Source organism: Cyrtonyx montezumae, unplaced genomic scaffold (assembly GCF_038088225.1).
Source record: "Cyrtonyx montezumae isolate F1298 unplaced genomic scaffold, pur_monq_1.0 scaffold_3, whole genome shotgun sequence".
Taxonomy (NCBI): domain Eukaryota; kingdom Metazoa; phylum Chordata; class Aves; order Galliformes; family Odontophoridae; genus Cyrtonyx; species Cyrtonyx montezumae.
Window position 1 is genome coordinate 3489925 of NW_027072034.1, and position 20732 is coordinate 3510656.

General features: G+C 40.8%; 1 protein-coding gene across 1 annotated transcript in view; it reads left to right on the forward strand.

The window, feature by feature from the left end:
- The window catches only part of VWA8 (von Willebrand factor A domain containing 8), a 173539-nt gene extending 157609 nt beyond the window's left edge, over positions 1 to 15930 (forward strand). Inside the window, exons 41-45 of the mRNA XM_065743996.1 lie at positions 1919 to 2044; positions 3896 to 4054; positions 12270 to 12368; positions 13284 to 13522; positions 15094 to 15930. Of these exons, the coding sequence (XP_065600068.1) occupies positions 1919 to 2044; positions 3896 to 4054; positions 12270 to 12368; positions 13284 to 13522; positions 15094 to 15202 (732 nt within the window). The 3' untranslated portion in view covers positions 15203 to 15930. The remainder of the gene's footprint in view (positions 1 to 1918; positions 2045 to 3895; positions 4055 to 12269; positions 12369 to 13283; positions 13523 to 15093) is intronic.
- The last annotated feature ends 4802 nt before the right edge of the window (positions 15931 to 20732 follow it).

A 20732-nucleotide genomic window follows, 5' to 3' on the forward strand; every position in this document is an offset into this window, starting at 1 on the left:
TCAGTTCCAATATTGCTTTCTTTGTTTTGGCATCGGCAGAACATTGCATAAGCTTTATAATGTTGTAAGCAGTCATGGATTTTTAATTATGTTCATAATTAAAAACTATATTCTTCCCACGCTGCTATTCCTTGAACACCAAATAGCCCCAAAGCTAAAGCTTTTTCAATGAATACTGCAGTGAGAGTAGGTAAGAATTTGCTCATCTCTTCCTCCTGTCTAATGAAGGGAATCAAATGGCAGACATTTGGCAAAGCATCATCCATCAGGAAGTCTAAAGGTTGTATCTGTGTCCCAGTATGGTGGTGGTTGAGATTATTAGGAGCAAAGTCATCTCATCTACTCATCCTGGAAGTGTCATGATTTAGAGAGGCTCTGTTCACTGAACACATTGTCTCTGGGAGGCCTTTTTTAATGGTTAGTTGGGGTGTTGAAATTTGCCATGTGTTATCCTACTGTAGTTTTCATAGCAGGAAAACACCTATGGTTTGGCAGTTCAGTGAAGCATGGAGAGGTCATCTAGAATTTACAGCTCTCTTCTTGCAACATTATACAACTCCCAGGGCAACAAAAGAATCAATAAACCTATGGAAGAGGGCGTTTCAGACTCTGTCCCAAGGGTAGTTAACAATAGTGGAAACTACTAAACTAAGGTACAAATTCTGGGATGCCCCGCTGTAAAACTGAGTTAGACTTAGGCTAGCTGTAGTGCCACTTAAATATATCAGAGGGAACAACTGACTGAATTCATAACTGAAGAAATCTTTTACTCTTTAGCCTCATGTGATTTACTAAGAGGATGAGGTTTCCATGTATTGCAAGAATCTGTAAAGCTTTTGACATAACCTAACTAAAAAGACCTGTGCTTGTCTCAGCTATGTTAACTCGATACTGTAAAATGAATTCATCAAAACATTTTCCCTGTGGCTTTGTGTTCTTTCTGCACACTTATTTTCATAGATATCTAGTCCATTACTCTTGAATAGCTATTGGCAATAGGCAGTAATCCAAAACGCCTTTTTCCATATGCACCAAGAAGAAAAACCTCATAAATTTTGACCAAAGCAATTTCAAAGATTCTCTTAGCCTTAGGAAGCCATCGTATTACTGCTCAGACTGTACAAAATTGCAGTGATTTGTCCTCTCAAATCCCAGGCCTGCTGTTTGCTTGGGATTTGTAATGTAACACTTCCTGCTTCTCAAAGAGCAACTGATTTTCATTCCTGAGATCCAGTGTCTCAGGCAGTTTGTGTCCTGCTGGAAATTTGATTTACCTCCAGCTGCTAACCAGTTACTGGATTGTAGGGCATTCTCATGAAGCAAGCCATAAATAACTGATGTTCTCTCAAATAAAATGAAGAAAAACCTTAAGTGAAATATCTGCTGAGTATCACAGTTTTCAAGGTTTTAATTCTAAAATAGAAAAATAGTGTATTACAAATGTTGTTTTAAAAGAAGCCACTTACCACTATGTAAGCTTAATGCTGCTTAGTTTTACCTTTAAGTCAGCCAGCTTTTTTTTTCTTGTACTACTGGAATGGAGAGTATAATAAATTCTCAGTTATGCCTGTCCTGCTGATTGCATGCAGTTTTGCACAGATTTGTTACACAAATTTCCAGCACATTTGCAAGAAACAAGGTTAAAATTTCCACAGTCCACAGGTAAACTGCCACATATCAAAAGACTTCAAGGAGGGCAAAATTAAAGAGGAATGTATTCTTTGTCAGTATTGACTTTTGTTTCAGACAAAGAGAGGAAAAGAGCTATGAAAATATGTTCAGGTTTCACTGGCTTTTGCCAAAAATATCACATAATGACAAAGAAAGTTCATACGTCTGTCATGTACGGTAGGTCTTAAATTGCCTAAAATACCTTCAAATCACTGAGTGAGTTAATGTTTGTTTTTTTCTCTTGTAGGCCAAGGGTAAGGAAAGACAATGGATGAGACACCAAGCTGTTGGAGAGCTAGATGATGCCAAAATCATTGATGGGCTGACAGGAGAAAAAGCCATTTATAAACGACGGGGTGAGCTTGAGCCACAAGTAAGTACCCAACAAGTAGCAGGGGAAAGAAGGGCAGGGCTTAACAGGTTTGATGGTTTCTTAGTGGCTGTACTGGTATAGAGATGAGAAACTCAGAGGAACTATCTCTGGCTCAAGAATATGCTGAGACAGCCACAAAATGAAAGATATGCTTCAACTCTTCCTATTATTTTCTATGCATTTGCTGTTGGCCACCCTCAGAGATCTAAGCAGTCCTTTGCTTTGATCCAGTGCAACAGGTTTAATGCTCTTGTTTTATATTTTCATGAGCTGAAAGTGATTATCAGAAAACTACTCGTTCATCTAAAAATTAGAAGGAAAAGATTTTCTCCCTAATAATATGCAATTATTTTTTGTTAATGTAGACCCTGACACCCTTAAAAATTTTATACAAACAAGCATTTTATGTCTGTTATTTTTCCTGTGATATGCAAAGTATTCTGTCTGTCACAGGTACTTAGATTTAAGAATAAAAGCAATAATGAGAAAGAAGTGTGAGGAAAAGCCACTGAGGTATGATTAAGTGGACTGTCCCATGTCTCATTTCAGTCATTCCTCAGAGGACATTTTGGATAGGCCTTACATGAGATGAGGTCACAGCTGTGAAACGAGTTGAATCAGATCAACAAAACCCAGCCAGAATGTGTGTGGCTAATCAAAAATATTTAACAGTAACATTTAATGACAGAGAGAGTGATTGGGACTTTTTTCAATCTTTATAATCTTTTTGCAATCTTTTTTTTGAAATTTTGACATTAAGGGTTGTTGCTTTTTTTTTTTTAATAGATGAGTACAGCATCTTTTTGCACAACAGGTACTCCCTTTTGTTGAATCTCTGGGATTATGTTTTCTGCTACTGAAACTGGTGTCTGTTGCTTTGATCAGTTCTTAGAAATTATCCTTGACTATCTGAACGATCAATAAGGAAGAAGTGATTAGTTCTTTATTTCTGTGTTGTTGTTTTTTTCAAATGCACTTTCTAAATGTAAATAGTTCAGTTATAATGTCTGTTCAGTTACAACAGTCAAAAAAAAGGACACCTTTAAATTTTGCATTTAAGAATCAGTAGCATTTAATGGATCCTGTCACTGTCCCTGTTTTGTAAGGGTGCAACAGTCCACTGAGAGAATAATAAAAGAGTAAAGAACACAAATGCTGGCAGCTCTTTACAGTTAATAGAAGCCTTTTAGGTATCTGTTTTTCAATGTGGCTGTTTTTAGACAAATTGTATTTAATAGCCATTAACTTGTATCCAGACTTCTTATCAGACTTCTTACAGTACACACTGTAGAAAGTACCTCCTTGGAATGTACTGTGCCAGTAACTGTTAAAACAGATGGAGATTGTTTTCAGGAAAAAAATAATGGTTTTGGGATGAGAATGAAGAGAAATCTAGTAGTTAATCAGAACAAGATTTCAAGCATTTTTTGAATATTATAAACCTCAGCAGATGGGATTTTACAGTCTTCTAAGGATCTCTGTTTAGTACTGTGAGCCAAGGAAGAACGTTTCCTTTATGAGCTTTGGCAGACTGAGAAGAGTTTACAGTGTTCTTTCTGAAATGTGAGGAATAAAAAATGAGGCAGAAAAGGTACTTTCCTGACAAGCATGTGTGGAATTTTTAAAGGTATTCTGTTTCCAGTCATGGAAGGTGAAGGGGGAGAATGTACTGAGATATCTGTTCAGCAACTGCTTTGAAACACGTAGAAACATAGTCAGTTTTTGCTATAGATAAAGGTTTTGTGCTTGGCCCAGTCTGGTGGGTCCTTTCTCCAAAATGTGTTATCTGCAGTGATGTTCAGGTTTCCCATTTCTGCTGTGTGATTTTCTTTTCTGCTGTTTTCTTGTCAGCCTGGGAGCCCCCAGCAGAAGCCTAAACGCTTGCGCTTAGTGGTGGATGTTTCCGGAAGCATGTACCGCTTTAATGGGGTCGACGGGCGACTGGAGCGCTCCATGGAGGCTGTCTGCATGGTCTTGGAAGCTTTTGAGAATTACGAGCACAAATTCAAGGTAATTACAGCTGTGCTAGGAGGTCTGTGGTTATTGCACAGACGATATGGAACAGTGGAAAAAGTGTTTCAGCAGTCAGTCCAGCCAAAGAACATTATTCATTCGTGCAAGGAAATAAAGGCACTAATCTGTTTCTGGCAAACAGAAAAATATGTCTAGTGAATGGGTAAGAGACATTACATGCTTCAGCAGGGGGGACTCCAAGGCTAAGATATGCTGCCTTCTTCTGCATTTATCGATTAACTTGTTTCTTGGAAGAGAAACACTTACAGACTGTAGAACACAGGTAAATACGAGCTTTGGGACATGCAAAAAACACCCAGCCTTTCCATCTCATGTAGTAGTTTGTGATGGAAATAGACCAAACTTATTTGTCCAATAGTTGTGAAAGCAAGCGAACTACTGAAAGGCACTGGGTCCAAAATGTTATTTAATGTTAGCTAGTGAAGGAAACATCAGTAAATTTTGTTCTAATTTTTGTCTCTGTAAACCTAAACAAGGCCTCAGGTATGTTTCTTTAACTTAAAAATGACAGAAATGGCCTATATTGAGTTTATTCTTGACAAACTTGATGTTTAATGGAAGAATACAGATGTCTTTACTGAAGAGCATCTCAATCCTGAGACTTAAAATATATCAGAAGAAAATGTAAAATCTTTGAAGTAAAAATTAGTATAAAATGTAGTCCAGATTGATTCTATCAGGTTTGCTTTGTGTGTTGTGTTGCTTCTCTGATAGCATAATCTTATAGGTTTCTGTTCTTCCACAGAATCTCCTCTGAAGAGCACAACCTATAGAGTTGTCATCCTAGAATGTCTTGTAAAAAACCGTCATTTAGACTTCCAATTGTCAGAGAAAAGGCTATAAAATGAGACAAGCATTTTTTTAGCCCACTTTCCTAAGTAAAAGCTTGTGCTGTCATAGTGTATCAGTCACACTTACTTGCCCTCCAACTTCAGAACACATTGTCCAACTTCTATCAAATCTGAAACAGGGGTTGAGTTCCCAAAGATACTAAATTCCTGCTAGTGTTATGAAAATGGACAGGGTGCAGAGTGAGCCTCTGTCTGTACTCCTATTTGAGAAAAAATACTGTAACCATAAGCTTAGACATTAGCCTGGAGAGGCTGTGTGGGAACTCAACTGTAATTAAGAGGGGAATGGGAAAGGATTCAGCTGCTCATATAGGTCCTGCTTACTGACAATAGAAGTGTTCATAACAAATGCTGCTAAGGGAAGTGCAGTTATGCAAAGTGATTTGTGACTTTTGGTAAATCAGGATTATCTGAACAGTATGCATATTAGTATTATCAGACATAAAATCACCCACAAAAGTAGTGCACACATGGATAAACGTAATATATTGGAGTACAGTCAACATGGCTTTTCAAAGGGAAGCAAAGTATTTTCTGAAGCATCTATCTGTATGTATCAGGCAAGGTTTGTTGACTGCCTCCTTAGCCAAAAGCGTTTGTCAAAAAGTCCCTCACCATCAGTTTGTACAGAAATAGAACTGCTTTAGAGGTAAAAGGGAAAGCTCTCAGATAAACGAACTACAGCTTTAACTAATGAAAGCAGACAACTGTAAGTGGCCATTTTTCAGAGTGAGGAAGTTAAGGAAGGTCACTGGTGAAACTGCATTAGGAATTGTGCCAGTCCCAGTGCTGCTCTGTATGTTCATAAGTGATTTGGAAAAGAGGCTGAATAGTCAAGTGACAGAGGTTACTCTGTATGAAGTTACTTGGGGAAAAAAAGGGAAATGCAACTGCAGAAAGTAGGAGAAGAAGACCTGGCACTAAGTTGTGACTGGGAAATAAAATGGCAGATGATGTTTGATGCTTTCAATTGTAAAGTACTGTAGTCAGAAAAAGACAATCCTGATTTTAAATACAGAGTGAGGAACTCTAAGCTGTCTACCGGTGCTCACTCTGAGTGATTTATTAGGGCTCTGCAAAGAAACTTTGTAAATATGTTGCATGGTTTTTTGATCACAGAGGCCACCAGCTGTCAAAAAGTGAATTGTATGTTAAAAATTATTTGCAAAAGAACAGAGAGCAAAGCAGAAAGCATCAGAATGCACTGTAAACATCCATAGAGCATCCGCTTCAAAAGAAAAGAAAAAAAAAGCAATGTTATCTTCACAATCTCTTTGAGTCAAGAGAGCTGTAAGGCTAATTTGTTACTTAAAAGTTGAGCAAGATGCTGGAAACTGAAGTGATATACCAACGAGAAAAAGTTGTTGGCAACTTCTACATCTGTTCATCTTCAGTCAGCTCTAAGCAAACTGTCCTTCATTTAAGAGCTCCTTGCTCTATAGTGGGGAACTTTGATGGGCCAGAAACAGCAGCCTGATTCAGGGCAGGCCAGATTTACTGTGAGCTCTGTCAACCTCAGAGCTGCTTTTGCTCGAGGAAAGAAAAGTGGTTTTCTTCCTCCATACCACACTTTGCTGTCTCCCTAATGGAAATTTCATTCACTCAGAGCGTAATATCTGCACGAGTATTACCAATCTCCCTAAAGATGACTAGGACACTAAACAGGATGTGGCCTTATATTTCACTGGCTGCTGAAATTGACCTCCAAAATGAGTACAAATGGAGCTGTTTATTAACTTGTCAGATTTGAACCATAGTCTTAACATGATCCAGTGATTAGCCAGATTTTAACTAAAATTGCACAAACCACTCATATCAGAAATCTCCCAGTCATGTGCTGAAGGACTTCTTGTGTTATTCCTTCGATGAAAATAAATAGCATTTCTAAAATCTCTAGCTCTAAAATATAGATTTCTCAAGTATAGTCTGCTATGGCATTTACTATACCTGGGATAATGCACACAAGAATAATGCACACCATCAGAATGCACACCAGAATAACCAGAACACGTGCCAGTTCCTCTGTTTCTACTGAAGGTAATTAGGTCTTCAGAGAATAAGGTGCAGTGATCTGTTTTAAATACCATCAAATCCAGTCTTTAACAACTTATCTGGACAACCTATTCCAGTGCCTCACCACACTCATAATGAACAAATTTCTTTATAAAATATAAATCTAAATATACTACAGGCCCAGCCTGTGATTATTCTTGGGACTGCTTCAACCCACATGCAGCACCTTCATGAGCTTCATGTGGGTCCACCTCTTCAAGCTTATTAAGATCTAAAAAAAAAAAAAACTGATCTAAAAACCTGCTGAGGGTGCACTCAGTCCCACTGTCCATGTCACCAACAAAGATGCTGAATAATACCAGTCTCAGTGCCAGCCTCTGAAGAACACAGCTCAACATTGGTCTCCTTCTGGACACTGAGCCACTGACCGCAACCCTTTGAGTGCAACCATCCAATTCCTTCTCTACAGAGTGGTCCATCCATCTAGTGCGTGTCTCTCTAACTTAGAGACAAGAATGTTGTGTGAGACAGTGTCAAATGCTTTATCACTTTGTTCTTTCTCTTCCTGTCTCTTCTTGCTTTCTGAGAGTGCTCTTATAGAGAGCTTTTTGGTCTCCAGATATGCCTACCATTACTTTTTCCCATTCTAGTCCCGTTTGCAAGGGTCACAGCAACATGTGCTGCAAATTTGAGGGTTCTTTTCCATAACAGGTGCTGAATCTGGGGAACCATCAGGTTTGTTAAGTAGAACATTCAAAGAGGATTTTCACAGTAATATTCTCTTCTCCACTTATCTAAGCACAGTGCAAGCTCTTGAAACCGATTTTTCACCTTTGTTCAAGATCACTTTTCTGCAGGTACCTGGTTTAGTTCTACACTAAATAAAGCTGTGAATCTATGAGGTGGGTTGATTTATCCTGCCAGCTGAGCTTTCCCATGCATAGTATCCCTGGTAACACTGATGATGATTGTCTGATTGGTCTGTCACTGAGAGAAGGTAGAGAATACTTCATCCTTTACAGAGAATATAAATATTGGGTATCTGACTGTATCAAGCAGATGATGATGTTATGGATTCATGGAATCTTTCAAGTTGGAAGGAACCCTTAAAGGTCATCGAGTGCAGCTCCCTGCAATGAACAGGGACATCTGCAGCTAAAGCCAAAAGAGTGCCAGCAGGTATTTGTCAGCTTTATGTGCTTGTGCAGAACAAACTGCCTCCTTCCATTTCCCACAAGTGCAGGCAGTGAATCATTCTTTGTCAAGGGGGTAATGGGATGCTCATCCTACAGTCAGGAAATCCATTTAAATTAAGAGCCATGTTTCAAAGTCCTCCTCCAATGTCATCCCATCCACGCTTCCCCTGAAGTACTTTAATAAAGAAAAGAGTAGGAGTGATTGAGGTAGTAGAAGCCGTGTTCCCAATCTCATGCTAGTGGTGGAGGTTAAATATGTTCCTACAAATGCACCTGACCCCTTCAGATGTGTGGGTACATAACCTACTTGTCTGGAAGTTATAATAAGCAAGTTGCTTTGCAGGACCAAAGTTCTTACCTCTTTTCTATGCCTCATTGTACATGTCAGTTATTTGAAAATGTACAGAAGGGCAACCCATTCTTTGTTATAGCAGGGAGAGTGTTACATCTGTCACGTAAACCATATGGTTCTATATCATCCCTAATTACTGTCATTTGTGCACACGATGGCAGATTTAGGAGGCATGTCCACTAAATTATACGGCAGCAGTTTTATGAAGCCTTTAAAAATTGGCAAGTGGTTCAATGAATGGCATGTTACATAACTGGTAGGAAAAGCTTGCAATTGTATTTATAGCAGTATTAAAGGGAAAATGCAGATTTTGTATGCCAAGTTCCGCTGTCTCCATTTGGGGAATTTACCTATAGAGTTAATTTCTAATTACTGTTATTACCTAATATCATATTACTCTTAATTACCTTATTGCTCTTAATTCAGGAAAAGACAAGATGTTTCACGTGCTTGACAGAATAGTTACTTTTAAATAATAAACAGAAGGCTTGAAATAAAATTTTAAAGACATTCAGTGTTATCCAAAGAAGAGATCTTTATAAATATAAAGATGCAGCCCTTCAGCAGAGGCCTGTCTAATTCACACTCCCTTTTACATTCAGCATACATCTTCTTTCAGCTTTTTTAAAATGACTTCACAAATTAAACCTTTGATATTGCAGCTGCAGAGGACATAGTCCTCCATTTTTTCCATTTCAAAATGTAGCCATGGAGTAGAAGTTGTTTTAACCAGTGAGAAGGAATGGTAAAATTAATCCACTTGCAGAGACAGTGTGTTTACATGTTGTGTACTCAGAGCTGAACGGAGCAGGTCTTGGCTCAGTGTACCTGAGGCTATCAGAAAACAAGCCATTGTGCACCACAACAGTAGATTAATTCAATTAAGCCTGCACTGTAGCAAACAAATATTTTGCTGCTGGATTTGTTCTGAGAGCCTATACTTGCATTCTATTTTGTGAAAAACAAAACAAAACAAGAAACCCAAAATAAAATTCTGTTCCATTAAGCTCTTATCACAGCTCTTCTCTCTCTTTTAAGTCTATCCCTCTAAATTCTCCAAGGGGATTTATGAGAAAACTGCAGTAAATCCCTGCTTCTCAGAGACTCTTTCTCCATGCTTCCCTTTAGCTGTGTTCTGCCGTTGCTCCTGTATTCCCACCTTTGCTGGAGCACTCATCTGACCTCACAGCTCCCCCAAAACAACCTCACTCTTACTGAGTTTTTGACCACTTCTGACCCTGACTTGCAGGGAGATGAGAGGAGTTTGTAGGGCAGCACGAGGTAGGGCTGATGGCTGCAGTGCAGCGTGGGCAAGGTAGTAGGGTCTGACCCTGCTTTTGGGGAGACTCCACTTGACCCAGCCTGCAGCAGCCAGGAGGAAGCAAGCAGGCACTTCTTCCCTTCTGCCTGACTGCACTTCTGTAACAAATCACAAGCAGCTTAGTGAACTGTTGGCAAAGAAACAAGAAAACAGATAACATCTGTTTAATGTATGTACACACATGGGCACACACAGAACAATGATCAGGTGGCCAAGGTCGGAGCAGACAGGACGTGATGTCCTCAGGTGAGCAGCTGTACACACCTGCAATAGTTTGCAGTATAGTACCCAGCCTCCATGTTCCCAGCTTGTGCAGGAATGCAGAGGGGGTAAATCTGTGGGGTTTGAACCAGGACTGGGAGCCATCCCCTCCACACAGGCTGTCAGACTGAGTTCAAACCCAGCCTTCTCAAGATGAAATCCACTCGCCGTGCTGTGCCAAGAACTAGAATGGTGTTCCCAGGTAGCAATGTGTGTCCTGTTCCCACGAGCTCTGCCTGACAGGACCCTGAGGATGAGGCCCATGGCATGCTGGAGCAGTTAGGCTTCCTTTTGCAAAGGAGAATGGCAGCACATGGTTTTCCATAATCAGGCTGTTGATTTTAAAGGTGGTACAGAACTGCTCAGCAAAGGACGTGTGGTGTTTCATAATAGAAGAGCCTACCCTGAAGATCTGTGGATGCTGCTAACGTTACATAAGAACCACATTAGTGCTGTATATTTTCTGCTCCATTAAGCCAGTGCTTTATTTAGTTCCTCTGATTTCAGTACTGTTTTAAAACAATACACGTGAGTGCTCCGTGTGCTCTTCAAGTTCTTGATTTAGCCTTGTATTCATTTCAAAATGTGCTGAATATAACTTTAACATTCTTCTCAACATTGGTGTGTTTTCATTTGCTATTGCTTTTTCTCTGGGAAAGACACCAGTCTGGGGACAACAGAAAAACCACGTAAATATTCATCAGGAAAGAAAGTCTGAAGAGTTAAGGGTGAGGAAAGGGTGTATGAGCAGAAGGAGGTTTTAAGAGAAAGTGTGTGGCAGGCGGGAAGGTTTACGAGACTGGGTGTGAGGCATCGACAAGCTAAGAACAGGAACTGGAGAAGCCAGCAGAGCAGAATGAAGTGGGAATACATGGCAGCTAGACTAAATAAAAGTTTTCCAGAGGAAGAAAATCTGGGTTATGTGAGGCTGGCTTGAAACAGGGTGACCCTGGGTGAAGTAACCTGTAGTGTGTGGCACGTGTGCTGTTTTGCAGAAGGAGGCGTCACATTTGGAAATGTTATAGCTGCTATAGCTTTCTTTTAATCTTGATATATTTGTAGGTAAATTAGCCGTATGGAAACAATTCGAAAGAGCTTTGTTGAGAAATAATGCTGTTTCTCCTGTCTCCACGACCTGACATGTACCAAATAAAATGATCTTCTATGGGAAAGAAAAGACAGAAAGGCTCTGAGGACAAGACTTTTCACCATATGATTATAAGGGAATTAGGGATGGTGAACCTCCCAGGGACCTCCAAGCACTGCATGAATAAAAGGCAAAATATTGCATAAGAACTCCCTGCCACCAGCTGGTCAGGGAAAACCAAAGGCATGTCCGTGCTCCAGGACCAGGTCACACTAGCTGCAGGACCCTGGAGATTCCTCCAGGCTCAGGATCCATGCACTGTACTCCATCACTTGGTGCAGACAGCTCTTAAATCCACTTTTGTCCTGCTGCTGAATTCTCCCTTGGGGTGACTGCCACATTCACAACACAAAGGGCAGGGCAGGACCTTGCCATAACTCAGCTTGTCTTGGTTTTCATGTAACTCTCACGTAAAACAAAAGCCTTCCAACTATAACATTATTTGTTCAATGGGATATTTGAACTGGCACAGATCTACGTGCAGCATCTTTCTGAAGGGAATGATGTACACACTCTGTCCTTCAAAAATACATGGAGACTCTTGGAATTTACTACTCCACAGACACTTAGCAATGGTTTTAATCTGTAGTGCACAGGAATGTTGATTTACAAAAAAGAAGATTGGTAATGCTTTTTTTCAGAGCAGAATGAGGTCATGAAAACAATTCATCTGACATTGGAGCTGCTGTCAAACAATGCACTTTTTGTTTGTCAGGCTCAAGAGAAGGAAAATGGCTATTTGAAAAAAAGTGAGTGGACAATGTGAGAGGGCAAGGTCTTGATCTCATGCATCACCGCTCTGCAGTTGGTGGAGTGAGGTAAAGAACAGGCTGTGGAAATAAATAGCTGTTCTGTCATTTTGTGATTCTCTCCCGTGTTTTCATGTCAGTGAGAAATTGCAAGTAGTTCCCTTAAGCAGCTCATAAACATGAGAAGGAAAGAGCATTCAGGTTTCCTTGCTGAAGGGAAATCACCTTTGAACTCGTATCATGGTGGCCCATGAACCATGTGTGACTAACAGATGACTGATGAAGGTTTTTTTTCTTGCAGTATGATATTGTCGGACATTCAGGAGATGGCTTCAACATCACCTTGGTTGAGAGCAGCAAAGTTCCCAAGAACAATAAGCAAAGATTAGAGATTCTTAAGGTAAATCCTACTAACAACCTATGCTGGGTAATTAAGGATTTTATGACGACAAAGCATAAGAAGAGTGAAATAAAAGGCAGATTAGAAAGCAGCAAGCTGAAGCAGAGCTTTCAGAGACTGTGCCAAAATAATGGAGGATAGATATGCCTTTTTCTGGTCTGCTATGTTGTAAGTGTGTCATTTTGACTACTTATCAATGGTATAGGAAGTTCCAAACATCATACAGTGATATACATAGTCCTACCTAAAGAACACTGTGATACTACTAGATAATTTGAACTGTAGGGGACATTAGCCTTGTACCTTCAGGAATTAATAGGATTTACCTATTTGGCAGCTTGATGCATTTTAACTTTGAGCTTCCCTGAAAACAATATTTTTTAAAGATTTGAGTCAGAAGGGCTGGATTTTCACATGTCTAAAATTCCTTGCCTTCTGCATCAGAAAAAGCTTCATCAGTGCACGCAGTGTATTTATTTCATAAAACCTCAAACAAAATGTTTCAACATTTGTGAAACTTGCTGCCTCTATCAGGATTCAGATATCTGATAACCGTGACACCTTTAGAACCTGGAATTCCAGTGCAAATTATAAACAGGTGGGAGTAGAATTAAGAAGCTAAGTCTTCTTTTCTTTCTTAACTATATAGCACTAAAGCTACTCAAAATGCAGCTTATCAAAGTGTTTTTCACTCTTAGGGTCCTGTCTAATTCTGTCCGTGTGCAATGCACTGTGTAATACAATATATTATGTAAGCTGCATCTTCTGTGCTATCTGATGCACTGCCCATCACTCTGACCGTGCATCCCCTAATACAGCATAGACGAATATTTGCTTCCTTCTGTGCCAGCCAAAATAAATGTTTGTTCATAAAGTCATCTTACATATTTGCATTTGGCTATGTTGTGCACACAGGTCATGCATGCTCATGCTCAGTTCTGCATGAGTGGAGATCATACCTTGGAAGGGACCAAGCACGCCATTCAGGAAATTGCCAAGGAAGATGCTGATGAGTATTTTGTTATCGTCTTGAGTGATGCAAATCTTGAGCGATACGGCATTGAACCATCAAAATTTGCCCAGGTCTTGACCACCAACACTCAAGTCAATGCTTTTGCCATATTTATAGGGTCTTTGGGAGACCAGGCAGATAGGTAAGCATATGTACTATATTCCCAATATAACTGTTTCCATTCATCATAAAGCTAAACTGTGTTAGGAAAAAACACCGTGTAGGAAGCAATTCTGTGCTATGCAGGTGACAGAGCAGTGGCACAGGCTGCCCAGAGGCTGTGAGATCTCCTCCTTGGGGATCTCCCAGAGCCTCCTGGGCAGGAATCATATAAACAAGAGAAGCTGTTGTTCAGAGGTCTTTAAAACTTCCCCAAATTTGACACAAATACTCCCCATGTGTTGGAGACCTACATTCTTTGGAGAATCTGAGCCAATATGCTTGCTCTTAGTGCTACTGCATAATTCCACTTGAAACTCTTACGGGACAGGGGAAAATAAGGAAATTCTATCCAAGCTGATGTTCCACATCTACTGAGGCGCAGTACACGCAACAGGGAGCTGCTGTAGCCACAAATAGTAAAAATGTTCTTTCTTCTTCTGTTCACGTTTTTGACAGGAGGAGAGTGAGGTGTGCCCCAGAGGGAGCTGGCCCTCAATATGTTGTTTTACTCAGAAAAGATTTGAAAGAGTTTGCAAGATACAGCTGCACTGCCGGCGTTAACCCAGTGTGCAGGTCTGTGCATCAGGGCTGCACTGTGCATTAAAAAATGCCACCATTCTAGCAGATTATAGTTAGAGAATGCCCTTTTACATCTGCTAGCAATAAATAAATAACAGTGTTGACTACATCCTGCTGTGTAAGGAGAGATCTTGTAATTGCCGAGTTCACTGGCTATGGAAAATGCACATAATGCTGTCACTAAGATGCATCTGTGTATGTGTAAGGGCAGAATTAGACAAAGCCTTCCTGTAACTGCCATGGGGGAAGGACAACCAAATTCTTTGTAGCAGCTTTTTAAAAACTCACTTTAAAAGTTTGGCTTAACTTATGAAGTGGTGCACAGCATAAACTGAAACCTGTTTAAAAAGCAGTGAAACGATCACTTCCAAGCCTGCTGGCTGGACATGAGGGGATGGATTTAGAGAAGTACGTCTTGTTTAGCTTTTTGTTAAGGGAGGTTAAGCTGTGAATAAGAATGTGTCAGGCTAATATTTGCAGAGAAATATCTGTCAACTAATCTGCTGTGGTCTAGAAGAGGAAATAGAAAGAGCACATTTAGAGTCATTCAATGAGTTGAACTGAAAAAGCTGTGGATTCAATCACACCAGGGTAATGTGTTTAGAGTAAGTAAATATCTGCCTTGCTGGAGAAAATGTCTTGCTGCCATCGGAGTGCCAGATGGGTTAATACCTTGTCGAGACACTGGTACCTTGATCAAAATAAACTTTATGCACATCAGAAAGAGAACGTGAATGAAAGCTAGAAATAGCCTTGATGGTCTTGCTGAAAGGACCTCAGCAACCCAACTGCTTTGTCTTTGCTCCCACCCCTGCTTTCCCAGGCCTTTAATTGCACGGTGACAGCAGCACGAATGGCATGTGTTGGCAAGGTATTCAAAAGGAAAACATCCCTTCTGAAGGAGCTCCTGCTTGCGGTAGGGGACGTAATTGGAAGTGGTAATTCTCTCTTGTCCCTCATTCTACTCTGCAGGCTGCAGAGGACTCTGCCGGCAGGACGCTCCTTTATTGCCATGGATACCAAAGAGATTCCTCAGATTTTACAGCAGATCTTCACATCAACCATGCTGTCAAGTGCCTAGCCAGAACTGATGTCGTGGCGTGGGAATTCAAAGACGGAATCCACTCCTGAAAATATGAACTTCAGCTGAGGATTATCAGTTATTAATAAAATACATCCTGTTCTGTAATCAGCAAACCAACCTGAATCTGCGCCACAGCTCCACCAACTTCGTGCGTTCAAGGAACTGCAGTGAGGATGGGGTAAACTTCTGGCTGGAAACAGAGTGGATGTTCTTCCAGAGGGACAAAAAATAAAGTGCAGTTTGTGATCATTACTCTGGCTGATGGGTTGCCAGCACTGCAGCATCATCTGGCATGGTTTTACTAACATGGTTCTCTGGGATTAGATAATATTATACAAGGCAGAGACAGACAATCTGTTTCAGTGTTTTGTGTGTATATGTTTGAATGGATAGTTAACCCCATCTCTAATTTAATCAGGGCTGCGCTCATCAGGAAGGAAACCCTTCCTTCCTCTGCTGTTGCTCTCTTGTCCTGGTGGGCACTGGGGCTTCACCGCTGGAGGCTGGGAACAATTGGGCAGTTTGCAAACACTGGCTGTCACATGTAAACATTCATTATCTGATCAGGCATGGTGCTCAGAGATGTCAGATCTAGGGAAAGTGGCTGTTGAGGGGGAAAATAATTCACTTTCAGTTCTGCCCATGAAAAGAAAGGGGAAGGGCTCAAAACAGTCTTGAGAACCCACCTGCCAACATGTCCAAGGAAGGGGTGACTACAGAACCTCTTTTGCATGATGGATGACAAAATCCTGTTTTGCTTTTGCTCAGAGTCCCTGAGATGGCCTCAGTACCTGGAGGTGCCTTTGTGATTGGGAGACAAAAAATTGTTAGCACTTTGCTAGAGCTCCTTCATGATCTGCATTACTTGGGTCTTTTGGAATTGAAAGTGAAGAACAGATCTAGGCATGAGAAAATAGGTTATTTTTTAATGAAGAAGAAAAAAACCCTTCATTTTTGCAAGGTATCTGTGTTGGCATATGGTTCTTTAGTATCCAAGATATTTGTAAAGATATTTTATAATTCAGTTGGCTGGTGTTTGGCTTGTCCCATGAGGTGATAATCTGTCTTTGTATACTAAAGAACAGATATCTTGCAGTGCATCAAGAACACAGGAATACCTGAAGAACTGAATTTAACTAAGCTGGGGTTGCATCATCTCTGATACATTGCCCATATTAGTTTAACAAAAAAAAAAGTCAGGGAAAGTGCTCAGAATTATGAAGGAGGAATTGCAATGCTTCTGATCTTATTTTTTAATCCTGAAGTTACTGGAACTGCATTGTGGGCAGTACTTTTGAGAGGGAAAAGTGAAATGAATTTGATTCTGAAGTGTTTTGAAGAGTCCAGTTTCTGGTGGCCATTCCCTACCAAGCATCCTGCAGCAGCCTCACTGTGTAACGTGATTAACCTGCACCCAAGTCTGAGTGCCCCGAGTGTCATATCAGAGGGTCATAGAAGCACAGAATCATAGAATGGTTGGGTTGGAAGGGACAAAAAGCCCATCCAGTTCCAACCCACTGCCATGGGCAATGCCATCCAGCAGCTCAGGCTGCCCAGGGCCACATCCAGCCTGGCCTTGAGTGCCTCCAGGGATGGAAAGCCTTCTTCAAAGGTTTCTGGTATTGTTGAACAAATATGTGAAAACAAAGAGGTTAAAGACATAATTCCTAATTGCAGGGAGTTGGGAGGGGAGTGCTGGGACAAATGCACACACGTAGACATGCTCATGTAGATGCAAACATGGCTGCTTAGGGGAAACACACATCAAAACATAAATATCCCAGTCCCATAAACACACTGTGAGATACTACATTCAGTAAAGAACTGGTCTGTTAGGAGCCCTCTTAGTAAACATTTGTAGTGAAAATTCCTTTAGCACCTCTACTTTTAGTGCCTTCAGACAAGAAGCAGTGCAGGACAGTAATCAGCACGTGCTGTACATCTCCTAGGTTACTCAAGCAGATAAACTTTCTTACTCCAGATTTACATATGCTCTAATCCTGTTAGCATTGTCATAAAATCTGATGTTATTTCAAAGTTTTGGCTTTTCTCCTTGCTGCAGGACATTCTGGTGTGTTTCAGTTCACATTTCACAGGTCCACAGGATGTAGCTATAGGGCAGACACTGTAGAGAGCTGGGGGGCAGAGGGAGAGCTGCTCTTGGTGCTTTCTGAGGGGAGAAGGGGTGAATGAACACTTAACACTTTTAGCAGGCCGTGTTTGACCTGAGAGCAGCTCTCTAAGTTGTTCCAATGCAGTGGGAGATTTACCTGGGATAAGCAACTCTTACCTGTTCTACAGAGGTTTTGAAGTGTTTAAGAAATGTGTAGATGTGGCACGGAGGGACTTGGATTAGTGGGCATGGTGATGATGGGCTGACAGTTGGACTAGCTGATCTTAGTGCTCTTTTCCAATTGTAATGATGGCTCTATGATTCCAGTGCCCATCATGCAAGCAGAAACCCCAGCAGCAGTGGGGCCTCTTGGTCTGGCAGTGTGACTCACTGCTCAGCTTACAGGAACATCCAGCCTACTCATGGCCCTGAGATCCAGCAGTGCTTTTTAATATGAACTTATTTGCTCATTAGTGGCATACTTAGGAGTAATGTGGTGGGTACATGGAGATGTTTTTTCCATCTTTCAGTTTTGTGCTCGTATGATTCTACTATGAGAACAGAACCATCAATTCGAGTGGGTCATGATCTGTCACTACTGCCTTCATTGCACCAGTCAAATCATGAATCATTTTAACTACCTCTTGTAATGCAAACTTTTGTCTAATTCTATCTACATAAGTCATGCTTATTCTTACTAAATATTCATTTGGTAGGAGTATGCGCTCATTTAGGATTACTATTTAAACCAGGTGCAAATACTTATATATAACTACATTATACATATATACATATCTATATAAATATATATAGATACAGCCCAGGCAGATGTGCTTCCAGCCAGAGCCAGGCACATCCGCCATGTGAGAAGGTGAGCAGCCTGAGGTGCCTCTGTGTGGAAACATGGTGTGAGCAGAGATGTGGGAGGGATGGAAGCTTGGGCTTTGGCAGGCATTTCATTTTCCCCTTTTGTTCTTTTTGCAGACAGCAAGTGTCAAGCATGGTTGTGGCTGTCATGATGAAATTAAGAGTAAAGGTCACAATTGCTGATCAAATACACTGATGCAGTATTCAAGCAAACAGATGTGCAGATTTAGACACTGTTTAAAAAATTAAAACCAACCTGATGCCCAACTGGGAGTACGAGTGAGAGATACAAGAACACCAGGGCTCTTCTACAAAGTCTTGATTTTTATTAATGATTACAAAACAGTTAGTGAAACGGTTCAAACAACAGTGAAAAAAAATACTTTGCAGCTGTGCTGTGTGGACTATTGCACATTATTGTGTTGATTAATAAATAACTTCCCCTTAAAAGTGAGAATGTACAAAGTATTGCCTGAAAAATAAATATAAAATTTCAAACTGGACTGAACTCAGAATGCTGACTTGAAAATGTGATTGATGTATGGAAGCTCTGTATTAGAAAAGGCTGAAGGTGTAATTAGTGCCTTCAGAACGGTTTAAATGTAAAGAATAGATAAAGCTCCTCAGTTTGTGTGCTGTAGGTGGGAAGGAAGTTGTTTAGCTACTAGCTAGTTCTGTTTCTGGAATGAGCATTTCCATGTTGACCTCTTTTATTTGCATTTTATCCTTTACTGTTCTTTCTGTCAGCACCAGGGAGAGCAAACGGGACTTGAGAGGAGCTTGTGGCGCTCAAGAGGACCAAACAGAGCTGGAAGGGAGCTCTTTCAGGATCTCCTTCAACTAGCATGCTTGGGCACACCTATTCTTGTCCATTTGCTTTTGGTGGTCTCATTTTGGTCTTTGTGTCAATCCCCATTTCTCTTCCAGCCTTCTCTCATATATGTTGTCTGTCACTTATTTTATCAAAATGTGTTCTGTTCTCTTGCCTTCCTAATTTCCTGAGGTTTTGTTTTTTGTTTTTTCCAGAGAACCACAAAATCATACGGGCAGTCCACCCACCATCTCAGGCTGCCCAGGGCCCCATCCAGCCTGGCCTTAAATGCCTGTGCCAGTGCCTTGCCATCCTCAAAGCAAAAAAATTCTTCCTAACATCTAATCTAAATCTCCTCTCTTTTAGTTTAAAGCCATTCCCCCTTGTCTTATCATACCCCTTCATGCTTGTAAGCTCCCATCAAATACTGGAAGGTTGCAGTGAAGTTTCCCCTGAGCCTTCTCATCTCCAAGCTGAACAAGACCATCTCCCTCAGCCTTTCATCATAGAAGAGGTGCTCCAGCATAGACTTCATCTTCTAGGAGCTGTGCTTTGCACAGGCATTTTAACCTTTCAAAGTAGAAAAGATCTCCCTTTTTCCCATTCATGCACCAATTCAGAAGCTGTTAGGTCACTGTGTGGCAACTGCTGAGTCACAGCCTGAACCACTGATTGAGCACCTGGAAAAAAGACCTGATCAGCCCCGGGAGCATATGTGAAGGCAATTCACCTGTGTGATCGGAAGGGGAGGAGCCTAGCTCAACCCCTCTAAGACCTTATCTTATGATACCTCTTATCTTATGATACCTGTAAGACCTTATCTTATATGACTACCACTGGAAAAGGACCTCTTGTTGGAGATCCCTCCTTTGCAGAGTTTTTCCCTGTGAGCCTTGATCCTTGGAGATGGGTGATATGCCTTCCATGTTCTTCTTTGTAACATCTCATTGCACTGGCCCTGTTGCCATTTTACCACGACGGTCATTTTGCAAAATTGGTGCACAAATGCAATCTTAGCAGGAGCTAATTTGGCAGTGTGCATGTTGCTGCAGTGTGTCACGAAGTATCCTGTACCAGCAAGGCTGAGAGGAAGAGAGAATGAGAGTTATGCTCTGATGTTACAATCATTAAAGGGTTACATGCACTGATCAGTCTTCAAACATGTTAAAAATTAAAAAAAAAATTAGTTATGGTGTCATCAAAATAAACATAACAAATTCCCATAGCCAGAGGAAAATGCTTTTGCTTCTGAGGTTGTTGTGACAATGTGAGCAGCAGCAGCACTGAGTAAAATGTCTTCAACTCAGCTGCATTTTCTGAAAAAAAAAGCACATATGGGATGATTTGAAAATTCAGCATTCTTCAGGCTGAAGAAGATGGGTTTATGTTCTTCTTGAAGGCGAGGGTTATGATGCCACGTGCCCCTACAGCCACATGAGGATGAGCTGAGCACTGCAAGGCTGAAGCATCCCCATTAGAAATGGGCAGAGAATAAACTCCTTCCCTACCCCAGGCACGTGCTCAGGATTAATTGAGGTTTGTCCCCATCAATAAATGATTGAGGGAACTGGACTAAAAGGAGTCTGCCCCCTGAATACTGCACTTGTGTTTTTTTCAAATGCATTCAAGTTAGTTAATGCCTCCTGTCACAAGCCAGAATTTTAATGTCCCTGGAACCTCTTAATGAAACATTCACTGAGAACCTAAAATGTAATGCAGCTCACAAATACAAAAAA